At 43.5% G+C, this 13,215-nt stretch overlaps 1 protein-coding gene across 1 annotated transcript; it reads right to left on the bottom strand.

Moving 5' to 3' along the window:
• Positions 1 to 221: 221 nt before the first annotated feature.
• On the bottom strand, positions 222 to 10,968 carry LOC146967371 (thrombospondin-2-like). Its single transcript, XM_085761953.1, has 18 exons — positions 10,758 to 10,968; positions 9,123 to 9,216; positions 8,866 to 9,027; positions 8,387 to 8,563; positions 8,120 to 8,293; positions 7,706 to 7,836; positions 6,996 to 7,130; positions 6,664 to 6,882; positions 6,452 to 6,559; positions 6,202 to 6,361; positions 5,723 to 5,841; positions 5,161 to 5,395; positions 4,509 to 4,736; positions 4,278 to 4,408; positions 3,605 to 3,745; positions 3,345 to 3,442; positions 1,106 to 1,245; positions 222 to 597 (listed from the first exon to the last, which is right to left on the bottom strand). Exons 1-18 carry the CDS (start codon positions 10,827 to 10,829, stop codon positions 590 to 592), a joined length of 2,532 nt encoding a protein of 843 aa, XP_085618079.1. The 5' UTR covers positions 10,830 to 10,968; the 3' UTR covers positions 222 to 589.
• Positions 10,969 to 13,215: the final 2,247 nt, after the last annotated feature.

The following is a 13,215-nucleotide window of genomic DNA, read 5'->3' on the forward strand; positions in this document are numbered from 1 at the left end:
TTTGAATTCAGGGTTTTGAATTGTAATGTATTTTTGTATTTTTAAATAAATGATTTGAAGACTTTTTCCACCACTGGCTTTAGCAACCTCATATAACCTTAGTCTTAAGGTATTTGTAATTGTTACTTTCACCACTAGAAGGCGCTGGAGACCACATTTCCTCAGTCCCCCTGTGCTGTGCTGGCGTCATCAGAGAAGAAAAGAAAAAAAAAAAGAAACAATAGGGGGAAAAAAGGGTCTTTTATTGATAAGTTACCACCAGAAATCTTCTCCACAGACTCCATCTGTTCATATTCATATCTCTGCCTTTTTATAATTGGTAGCTGGCAATAAATAATTATTTACAACCATTAGGAAAGCACAAATGAAAAGCAATAAGAGGTTACTGTCAGCTGCTGTCAGAGTCCTGCAGTCACATACAGCAAATGAGATCAATACTGTTGCATGGAAAGCTGATAGATAGACCATGGTCACTAATTGATAGCCTGGCTGGATAAATGCCTGGATCTGGTGCATCCTCCTCTCTCTCTCTCTGAAACGAATGTGCATCTCTGGTGGGTAGTTGATGTAGGGTTTCCTGAATATGCTGTTAGTTATCTGCAGGGAAAAAAAACAAGAAAACAGATTAAAGACACAGTCCATCAGAAATACTTGACCTTATACTGTAATAACAGAACAGATTTGCAAATGCTGAAGAGTTACTTGCATTTTACTTTGTGAATTTCCAATTTATTCTCCTTTATATTGCTACACCACTTCAGTTCAGAGGTACATATTGTACTAGTTATTCTGCAGATTAAGATTTTAAATGAAACATGACATAAAAACATCAATTATGCTGAGACAATACAATTCAGTGTTAGAAAAATAAATCAATGCTCTCAGCTTTATTGGCTTTGACTTCCCTCATTTGCATCAGAATTAACTAATATCCACTTCGTGTATACATGAGGCACAGGGCAATTTCCTGCATAATAAATACTTTCACTGATGATACTTTTGCTTCTAAGTGCTAAAAAATGTTTTTACAGACAAAAAAGTATTTAAGTAAAGGATCTGAATGCTGATGGGTGGTCAGGACAAATGATGAGACAGCGAGTCTCACCTCTGCACTCATATCTGAGGTCTGAGAAGAGGACGTGTTCCTGAGAGAAGACAAACAGTCCCAGTCTGCCTCCAGCCAGGGTGTGGTCGTACACCGCCCCCGAGTCAGACAAAATGTCCCTGCCCTCGTACACCACCACCCTGCCAGGGAAAAACACAGCGATACAATACTAATCAATAGAAGCCATTTGTTATTAAACGAGAGGTACAATCCTGCTTTAGCTCCATTCATTCACCCAATACTGCAGCTCCGAGTTACTTCTACTCCACTACATTTGCAGAGAAAACAGCTGAATCACTGTCACCTGAGGCAGCTGCAACATTAAAATGCATCGTGGGTACATGTGTTGTTGCTCTTTAAGTCGAATTTGATTTGCTGGTAACACTTCTTTTTTCAGAAGTAACACTTATAATGCTGAATAGCATATATTTTACACAATGCGTTTGTTACTTTGACTGACACTGGGAGTCTTAATCCATATTTCCTCACTGATGACAATGTGCACCACATTTCTGGGTCATGCTTGTTGTTTGGTTGTGTATGTTCCTTCTGGTTCCTGTTCTTGTTAGTGCGTATTCTAGGGGGTGATATTGAGAGCATGACGTCAAATGGAGAGATATTTAAAGCCGTTACAATGGAACTTGGTAGCAGCTATCAAAAAATATCAATGTGTGTCTGTCCTTCACATTCAAAGAGCTGCAGCTTCTTTTCAGACCCACATTCAATAAGCATGCGGCCGTACAGTCATCATACAGTACAATCGTTCTGTTCCCACAATGCAGCAGAGCCAAAGCCTTCTTTAAGAGTATTTGAACAAGTGGGCTTGGCTCATAACTCATAACAGCCTTGTTCTCATTCCCCTCTCTTTTCCTGGGCATGAAAACATCTCGATGGCAATGTGATTTCTGTGCATCTATACATGAACAGCACAAAGCACAGAAAACTATAGCCTGGAGGGGTTTTTTGTTTGTTTTTTCTTTTTTTAAAAGTCCATTAGTAAGAAGTACAACTAAGTAGAAGAAGATGTGGCAGGTTGAGGGGAGCTGGGTATAACAAAGAAAGTGAATTACGCTGTTATCATAAAATAACTCTTGGAGATTGATGATGTCCTCGAGTGTAAGAACATCTGAGAGTGAATTATTCCTTCAAGGGCGACACTGAATGTGATTTTCACAGATTTAAGAAGTTATTCAGCAGATTGTTGTTCCACTAAAACCTACATAACCTGAACTGCTGCTGATTGAGCCCAAAAATATGTGATTTAAAGGAACATGTCACCGTTTTTTTTTTTGGCCAATTTTTCTTTTACTAATTTGATCTGTTTTACAGTGATGTAGTGGTTTTTAGGTTTGCTTTATTATTTCAGAGTTTTGAGTTCTCTGCTATTTGTTTCCATTCCCTTCATTAGATTATGAAAATCCATTTACAGCTGAACCTGCTTGATGCCCTCAAAGTATAGTTGTATCATTATCGAAGTAATATAATTTTAGGTTAGTGGTTGCAAATGCAGATTAATCTGAACGGTCTGCACTTCATTTCTATGCGCCAGCGGTGTTCGACTATGTTGTTTCACAGAAATAAATACAGACACGATGATCTCTAATCTCAAATTAATCTGAAATTCCTAAAAGTTGATTTTAATAGAAGACAGAAACGGATGGGAAACAGTTTCTGCTTGAGAATTATGGAGAAAGTCACATTAAAAACACTACGTATATATCTGATATGTAGTAATTTAGCTTAAACATTGGCTTTGTCCTTTAAAGGCCAGGCCAATAACATCAAATGCTTTAACTGTAAATTAAAAGTTAAAAGGTTACTGCTAATGTAGAGGTATTTCCACTAGGAAAGATCTGTTGCTCCCATGAGGGAGCCCACAAAAGTTCAACAGCTCAAAAGTTGGTTGATTTCCACGGTCGTAATCCAGCTGTGGTTTATGACAATCTCAGGCTCCAAGGAGAAAAACTAGTCGAGCAACGAAAGCTTCATACGTGCACAGATTCACATATCAGCTGCCTTGTTTATGACCATCCCTGCCTGTAGCAATAACTGTAAGTATATTTAACAGAACAATATTTCCAGACAAATGTGAAGAAACACAGATGGAAATGGAGTCATTTCCTTCACATACGCTGGATATTTGGGGTTTATACTCATTCAGGACTCCTGCTGATGAGCCAGTGATAAAAGTGACACCAGATATGATGAATCTACTTTATAAGGTGACTGTGTTTTGTACCTGATGAACCCAGTCCTGGGTCTGTGGATAAGGTGGATGCGATAGGCGGTGAAGTCCCTCCAGCCAATATTATTGGGGTCATGCCACAAAGTTCTGACCTGAAAAATGACACGTGAAGATGTCAGTATCTGATCTTTACTGTGTCAGTCGAGCACATTGTCAAAGACCATTCTAGTTGAAAAGAAAACTTCAGCGTGTTTCACTACAAGCAGAGTAAACTGTGAAAAAAAAAAAACACAAAAAAAAACAGTGATTCGTGCCTGGTGTCTGGTATTTCCAGTGTGCCAGAGGGCGTTACGTAGATACTCCCCTGGTCCTGTGGTGGAGTTGACCAGTTTGATGGACACTCCTGCTGTGCCGAAGGCTTTGGATGGCCTTTTCTCCCAGTAAGCCTGAGACACCTGAGAGAAAGAAAGAAAGAACAGGGAGGATGGATATGTGCGTGCTTGAAAAGTCAAGTCTCTGAAAAGTCTGATATAACGAAATACAAAGAAAGTTATGGTCATGGGGATTTTAAAGATTTGACAACATGATTAATGTGACAAACTGGGACTAGTAGAGTACAATTCAGCATATTTAGGTGAAGACTGGTAACTTAAACCATTGCTGTTTTGTTTTTTTAATTAATTTATTTTATTTTATTTATTTATTATTATATTATCATTTAGTTATTTTACCTTGTTCTATTTCTTCTTTGTCAGAATATTTCTCTTTATAATACTCTTTTTATTTATTTTCCTTTAGAGGATCTGGGAACATGGGGGGGTGGGTGAGGGCGGGAATGGGGGGATTTTTTGTGTATATTTACTGAATTTGTGATTTGGATATGTGTTTAACTAAAAAAATAATAATAAACAGATTTTTCAAAAAGAAAAAAACAAGATAATGAAGATCTTAATGAGTGCTTTATCGATCATCATAATTGTATCTAACCTGTTTCCACATGACAACATAGAAGCGTTGACTGGACTGGTAAGCGAACACGATTCCCGCGTAGTCGTCATCTCGGTCGGTGTTGACATAAAACGTCACACTGAAGTCGACAGCGCTGAACTTGTCGTATCCTGTTCAAACCATTTGGACATTTTGGTTTAGTTTTCAGTATACATACTTGTGTAGAGCAGGGCTTTGATTTCTCTCATGAAAAGTCATGAACCTTCTGACCTAAAGCGATGCCGGGGTCCGAGTTGGCCGTCTGCAGCAGCTCTCTGCCCTGGCTGCGGATCACCCACAGGGGGTCAGACTGTGTTGTGCCTTTCGGGTCCAGCAGAACAACCTGAAACTTCCTGAAGTCTGTCGACCCGATATCCTGGTTCAGCGGACAGGGATCCAGCGCATCTGGAACGCTGTCGTTGTCAAAGTCGTCAAAACATGCTTCCCCGCTGCCATCACCTGACAGACACACAGAGAGAAACACATGGATTGAGTAAAAAGATGCGAATCTCTTTGATTTTCTGCCAACAAGGGAACAAAGAAACTGGATGGGAAACGTGCAAATGTGGTAAGAAGGTCTTGTATGATGATGGTGGATAGATTAAACCATGTTTTAAGTATGATTAATATCACTACAGAGAGTTATAAACTGTTTATGTCGATGTCCAACATTAACATGACCTGGATCATTGGACTTGTGGTCATAGGATTTCCCTGCACCACTGCAGAATCCATTTATCATAAAATATTTTCCCTGTGCGACAGCAAATTAATCAGCATTTGTTCACATCTGTACGATGATATCACATCTGTTGAGGGAGGTTTAGTTTTTTTTTTCAGATTAGGTTTTGTTTTTCGATAAAGGTTTTGAAGAAGCACTGACCGTCAGAGTCCAGCTGGTCCCTGTTGGGCACCAGTCTGCAGTTGTCCCTGTCGTCGGGGATACCGTCGTTGTCATCGTCATGGTCGCAGGCGTCTCCCTTCCCGTCGTTGTCATGGTCGGCCTGGTTGCTGTTGGGGATGTAGGGGCAGTTGTCAAGAGAGTTTTGGTGGCCGTCCTCGTCGATGTCGTCGTTGTCGTCGCACATGTCCCCGACCAGGTCACTGTCAGAGTCCACCTGCAAACACACACACACACACATACAAACAAAGCAATGTTTACATAGTGTTAAATCACATGTCTATGCTTCGTTTAGCATCCACTCCCCGTAGAGACATCCAAGATTAATTGCCACCGATAAATTGTTCGAACAGCTTTCTTGGATCCTTGTGTTTATTAAATGTGCATCCCAGACCAGATGTTTTGTGAGGCAGCACAACCGCAACAACTGTATCTGTGTCAGTACATACATACAGAGTTACATGTGCGCTTCTATTTAGCGATACATGTATGTGTGTTTTTATTTGTGTGTGTCTGTGTGTGTGTGTGTGTTTTTTTCAGGAACCTGCAGTGGGTTGTGTAGAAGGGGACAGTTGTCACACTGGTCTCCGACGCCATCCATGTCTGTGTCCCTCTGGTCGGTGTTGTAGATTAAAGGACAGTTGTCACGTTCATTCAGCACCTCTGGAGGGAGAGCGACACACACACACACACACACATATATTGGATAAAATGCTTTTCTTGTAGCTTTTACTTAGAAACAAGATGCAGAAACTAATCAATACTGTGTTTGGGTAAATGTAATTAAATCCATTTGACACACACTTTTTCTGAGTTTGTATATTATAGTAACATTTTATAAAACACTCCCTAATTTACAACATTGGCTTGGTTTTGTAGTGTGAATCAGGTGCCAATACAACTCTGACCAGCACCAATTGATCCTTAAATGTAGATACCACTGGAAGAAAACAACACTACAGGGAACGAGGGAGAAACAATAAATAACTGGGCACTAAGTATTGATGAGGAAGTAGCTCCTACCGTCTCCATCCATGTCGATGCTGCAGGCGTCTCCCTCTCCGTTGTCATCAGTGTCCGTCTGCAGCGGGTTGCTCTCAAACGGACAGTTGTCACACCGGTCGCCGACCCCGTCTCTGTCCGAGTCGTACTGCCGAGGGTTGTACACCAGCGGGCAATTGTCCTGCGTCGAAACAGAGGATGTGAATAAACATACGCCCCATTTGTCAGACATGGTCATTTCAAAACTTAATCTCAATCACGACCCCCCCACCCTCTCGTCTAAGATGTCATCATTGTCGTCGTCAGGATCGCAGGCGTCTCCCAGTCCGTCCATGTCCAGGTCCTCCTGTCCAGAGTTTGGTATCGTGGGGCAATTATCCTGCAGCCAATCACAGCCCAGTTTAGAGGAATCACATCCAAGCACCAGATAATCCGATGTGAATAATTTAACATCTCAGTGCTGGTGTTTGTTTGTTTTTTTACCTTCTGACAGTGATAGGTCGCATTTTGCTTGCAGGGCAGTTTGTAGTTGGGCCAGCCGTCCAGATCAGAGTCGTCACCGCACAGAAAGCCGTCGCCCGCGAAGCCAACGGCACACACGCACTTAAACAAGACCTCAGATGCCAGGCCCAGGTATATACATTCAGCCCACTTGTGGCAGTTGTGTGTGTTGTCTTTACAGGGATTGTATGGTTCGCACACCTGAAACAAAAAAAAAAAAAAGGATTTAAAAACACAAAAGTGGCCTGTGATGAAAGCAACTGATGTAAAAAAAAAAAAAAGATTTATAAAGGCTCAAAGAGTGAAACACGTGCCTGCTTGCTTTTCATCGCTGCCTGCAGTCCAAGGCCATATGGCTGTGTGCCTTTGTAGCGAGGAGGACAGGGCAGACAGTAGTACCCAGGGTCTGTGTTTACACACTCTGTAAAACACACACCCTCCACTTCACACTGAGGAGAGAGGGATTAACCGTGTTCAGCATATCAAACGTGAACTGTTTGTACAACTGTGTTATGTCTTGCCAGGATCAGGAGACAGAATATTTATGTCAGATCAGCAGATCACAGTGACTTGAGTAATAGGTTTGAGGTAAAGGTGACCAATCATATGTTATCTAGGTCTTTTGTAATCATGGAGTAGTGAGCTCTGAGGATCAAAGACATTAGGATTCATCCTCCTGCGACCATGAATAGCAGTATTTACATGCATGAAATAATTTGTTAGAAAGTAGAAATGGTGGCCTTAAAGGAGAAGTCATGAGATCTCCAAGTTATTATAGTAAGAAGAAGAGCAGAAGGACTTTATTTGTCCCCATAGAGAAATTGGTTGTATACTGTACTTCATCCTCTGGCCACCATGACTGAAAGATGTTGACATGTTTCAGTCTGACACTGATTCTGATCAATTAAAAACAAACAAATCATTGTTTTCCAGTGGCCCACATCTGTAACTGATCGTGAGCCTGCCCTCATGATAAGATTGTCACTTCCCACTGTTAACCAGCACATCAATATGTGGTTATTACCTCATTCTCATCTTCACAGTGAGTGCCGTTGCCGTAAAACCCCGACGGACAGTCTCCACATTCCCATGATCCATCGCTATGCGTTGTGCACTGCACCCCGGGGAAACAAGGATGTAACAGCAAACACGTGTCTGAAAAAAAACACACAGAGTCACAAAGCAAATAATCCAAGATTGGGTCAATGTGAAATTCATATTTGAATCACTCACTCTGTCCTAAGCCTCAATAATTGAATAAAGGGAGAATAAACACTGTAGGATGTTGGTTTTAATCCTCTTTTGTTTGGAAATATGTTACCTCTAGTACAAAAAAGGATTAGGTTTATCCATGGATGTAAAGCTTAGCCTCCTTATAGAACAATATCTGCAAAATAAATTAAGATATACCTATACCCTTAGGTTTAGTTAACTTTACCTAATGGACATGCTTGTCTATTACAAGATTCATAGTCCACCGCGTCTCCAGCACAATTCTTCCCTCCGTGCTGAGGGGCCGGGTTCACACACTCTCTCTGGCGACTTGAGAGGCCTCCTCCACAAGACTCCGAGCACATTGACCATTCAGACCATGTCGTCCAGCCTCCAGCAACTGCAGCACACAAACATACGCTGTCATTTGCCTGTAAGGCAGATTAGTGCACACTGTGCAGTTGGAAATGTGTATTTGTGATCCTGAACTCACTGGGGCAGAGTGTGTTGTTGCAAGGCTGCGTCTCCCTGCCGCTGCCCGTGCACCCTTTGCCCCCCTTCTGTGGCGGAGGGTTGTTGCACAGACGCACTCGTGTGATGTGTCCCTCTCCACACGTGGTTGTGCACGCGGACCAGGGCGACCAAAGGCCCCATTTCCCGTCGGCACGCGCTGCACATGAAACATGCACATAAATATTGTTTTTCTGTGAGTAGCAGTCTGGAAATGTGTCTGAGCAGAATTCAACACAGACCGTCACTAGTAGGGCTCCAAACTGCGTGCACATTTACAGGACTAAAGACAACATGTTTCCAATTATGACAACGACTAAAAATCCACCCGCCTGATGTTCCATATGTTTGCTCTTTGAGGACTATTCACTTGTTTCCTTTGGATTGGCTGCGCTCAATCGATCACAGACAGATAATTGAAGTCAAGACATGCGAGGTATCAGATGTGCAGAGTAGACCTACCCTTGCGCTCGCACTTTGTTAACATGCAGCTGCGGGTCTGAAGTGACGGACCGGAGCAGGCTGGCGTGATGCTGTTACACGATCGGCCCCTTTGCTGCCCGCCACGCCCACAGGTGACAGAACAGTGGGTCCACTCAGACCACGGGGACCAGCCTTCTTTATCTTTGAAAAAAAAAACACAAAGACTCTGTAGGTATTACTTCTATAACACTGTAGGTATGAACACTATCTCATAGCTGCCAGCAATTCAACCTTACTGAGACAAACAGGGCAGCACTCTCCGTCGATAAAGGATGGATTGATGCAGGACACAGGAGGGCAAGACACCTGCTGACACACCACCTTTCCATCCTTAACAAGGTAATAGAGAGACATACCAGGATAATATTAGTCATACCGTGTTATCTGAGCCAGATGCTTCTGCTTGATGCCAGTCTTTGCATAGGAATGGTGTGCTGTCATGACTCAAAACTAATGATATTTTATAAAGAGAACCAGACTCGGAGAGGTCGACGAAGCGACCATAAAATATAGATAGATGCTAACAAAGGGAGCTCTGGAAATAAATGAAAACCACATTGGAAACAAGAGAAACTTCCCCAACTGGTAAATGCATTTTGAAGCAACAGTGGACATTTGGGGGAAATATGTTTATTCACTTTCTCGTCGGGAGTTACAGAAGATTGATACCGCTCTCGTGTCTCTGTCAAACGTGAAGCTAAAGCCAAGACACCATTAGCTTAGCATGAAAGCTTGAAACGGCCTTGTCCCAGGGAAGTCGCTGCTGTCAGCCAAGAAATTGTTTGGCTCATAACATCCCATAAAACCACAAGTTGTTTTTCAAGACTTTTATATGAATGAAAACAAACAAGGTAGAATAGGAGTTTAGCTTAACACTTTTTTTTCTTTTTTTTTGGACAAACTAGAAGTTTCCAAGTGATCTTGGTTTTTGAGGTAAGTTAAGCTAGCCATCTCCTGACCACCTCCAAAGCTCATGCACATTAAAGAAGGTGTGCCAGACTATTTCTTGGCCAGTGGCAGTGAATTCTTGGATTTGGTGGATTGTTTTTACTTAAGAACTGAGCCAAAGCAGCTGTTTCACGCTGTTTCCAGGCTTTATGCTAAGAACTGGAAGGACTCAAAGGCCCGACTTGGAGACACCACTGAAAAGTTGAAAATAGGTCACCTTTATCACCGGGTAGCTGAGGCTGGGAAGCTACTGTGCGGCACAATGGACAATAGACACTGTGCGAGAATGTAAGTGAGAGTGGACGGGTATATAGTAGGCTACACTGAGAAGTAAAGATGAGAAAAAGCTGGGGGTTACTGCAGGGCATGTGTGAGTGGCAGGATCTGAAATGACAAGTGAGCTAGTGATTCTTGGCAAAGGCAGGCACAAAATGAATGAATAACTGAATGAAGTGTGACACTTATCTTCATATTCAACAGGCAGATATATGACTGGTACCAATCTTCTCGGCAAAAAAAAGGTCAAATAAGCACATTTCCCCAAATTTATTTAATAAATTTCTTTAAGGTTCAATTCAGTCCAGGTTTTTTTGTCAAGTCTTTAGAAAATCAAATATCAAGTTACTTAAGTATTAAGCCAATCATATCAGAGTGAAGACACTTTGTGTATTTGAATAATTAAAATACAAGTTGCAAAAATGAAGACAACTTTGACACTTCTGAAGTACAAAATAAAAATGTAAAACGACTTCAGACTCGACTGAAGACTTGGACTTCCCATGAAAGCTCGAGGCGCCACATAAAGTTAAATGAGGTTAAGGCCTGCTGTCTATCTGTGACAGGTCTTCCATTCAATCATGACGCTCTCCCTGGGAACACCTCACTGCTAAGTCGTAGTTACATAAGATTAGTTCAACACAAACCTGGCAAGTACAGGAGGTGCAGCTGTCAACCTCCCAGTCCTCCCCCTGCTCGTATATCCGTCCGTCCTGCATGCACCAGATCTCTCCGTCTCTGTCTCTATCCAGGTAATTGTCATCGTCGCCAAAGCCGAAGCCGTCGCCCCAGCCGCCGTTGCCCCAGCCGGCGTTGCCACCACCACCACCACCTCCTCCACCACTTCCACCACCAACACCACCATCACCATCACCTCCACCACCATATCCACCGCCACCACCACCATCAGCTCTGCCTCCAAATCCACCTCCACCTCTACCATCAGCCCCGCCACCAAATCCACCGCCACCTCGGCCATCAGCCCCGCCACCAAATCCACCGCCACCTCCGCCATCAGCCCCGCCACCATATCCATCGCCACCACCACCATCAGCTCTGCCTCCAAATCCACCACCACCTCCACCATCAGCTCCACCACCATATCCACCGCCACTTCTGCCATCAGCTCCGCCTCCAAATCCACCGCCACCATCACCATCAGCTCCGCCACCATATCCACCGCCACCTCCACCATCAGCTCCGCCACCATATCCACCACCACCATCACCATCAGCTCCGCCACCATATCCACCGCCACCTCCACCATCAGCTCCGCCACCATATCCACCGCCACCATCACCATCAGCTCCGCCACCATATCCACCGCCACCTCCACCATCAGCTCCGCCTCCAAATCCAACACCTCCACCTCCACCGCCAAATCCACTGCCACCGCCGCCACCTCCGCCATCAGCTCCGCCTCCAAATCCACCGCCACCTCCACCATCAGCTCCGCCTCCATATCCACCGCCACTTCTGCCATCAGCTCCGCCTCCATATCCACCGCCGCCTCTGCCATCAGCTCCGCCACCAAAACCAACACCTCCACCTCCACCGCCACCGCCACCGCCGCCACCTCTGCTTCTGCTCCTGAGGCTGCTGCGGCTGCTGTTGCTCATCTCAGCCAGCGTTAGCCGCATCTCTTCATTTTCTTTTGACTGAAAACACAAAAAAACATACATGCAGCATTTTTAAAATATTAAAAAATAACAGATTCTTCACTATTTCTATCTATTGTATTTAGATAATACCCTTCATTTATACACTCGGACTTGCTGAATTAGTCTTTAATGGCTAGATGAATGACGACCAATATTTTACCACTGATGATATGTTTTCTTTTTCCAAAACTACCAGGACATTCACCACAAACCGCAGAGCTTCCTGCCAAAAAAAGGGTTGTTGCTGCTTATTCCATTTGCACTGGCACTCTCAATTGGATTTGTCACATAAATTTCCCACAAATCTTAACCCTGTCACACACAATGTAAAGTGCACTGTTACTGTTCTCAAAAATGACCTCATATAGTTTAGAATATATATGAAATTGTACAACGTTTCAAAAGTGTTAAAAAAAAAAAAGCTTAAAATAAATGTTAAAGCTAAAAATAAAATAGTTTTTTGTTCCAATTTCTGCAAATCCTCACATGTAGCTTTAACAAACTCCAACATCCAGATGTATCTGTGTATCTGCAGATATAGAGATATGTATTTGTGTGTCTTACAACTCTATCCAGATCTTCAAGCAGACTGCCGGTCACAATACGCAGGCCCTGGATCTCAGTGAGCAAAATCATCAGTTCCTCACACGGATGACGACAGACCTCCGAGGACACATTGTCGACCTTTGCGCCACCCACGCCTGCAGAAGGGGGGGCACAAGTGTCAAGTGTGTGTGTGGTCTGTGCTAGATTTTAAACCTGAGTCTGCATTAATGAGTATAGACGGAGAGATGGAGAAGGTGTGCATAAATGTGAATCAAGGTAGAAAACGTGTGACTCTGAGCAAAATGCACATGTGAGAGCAGAGTGTGGTACCTGCACACACAGCTGCTGCATAGAGGCATATGAGAAGCCAGGGGAAACCTCTCAGCGGACTCATTCCTGTTCACACATAAATCACATAAGCAGTCATCGTGAAATATAACAACCATACTGCTACACTAGCGCGCAATACAAGCAGTGCTGCTGCTGCTGCTGCTGCTGCTGCTGCTGCTGCTGCTGCTGCTGCTGCCGGGGAGATAGAAGAAGTAGGAGATAAAGAGGGAATTAACCTTGCATACCTGGGTACTCCTCGCAGCTCTGCCTTTCTTCACGATTAGAAACCACAGCTGGTAGGCTCTCCCCCTGCCGCAGATCCACAGGGGCAGTGATGGAATGTGTGTCTCCTTCCCCCCTTTCCTATTTCCTTGTCTCCTTGCTTCCTTCTCGCCTTGGCATCCGCATCACCAGCGTAGCTTCCTCGGGCGAAATTTGTCGTTGACGCGTCCAAAAGAAACAGGGGGAGAGGTTTTGGTGAGAGAAGAATCTGAGTGGAGAACATGCGGACAGCTCTGTTAGTTCTGTAGAAACTTTCTAATGTGGTTGTGTATTTGTTTGAGAGTGT

Source organism: Trachurus japonicus, chromosome 19, assembly GCF_045865225.1.
Source record: "Trachurus japonicus isolate A0001 chromosome 19, Traja_1.0".
Taxonomy (NCBI): domain Eukaryota; kingdom Metazoa; phylum Chordata; class Actinopteri; order Carangiformes; family Carangidae; genus Trachurus; species Trachurus japonicus.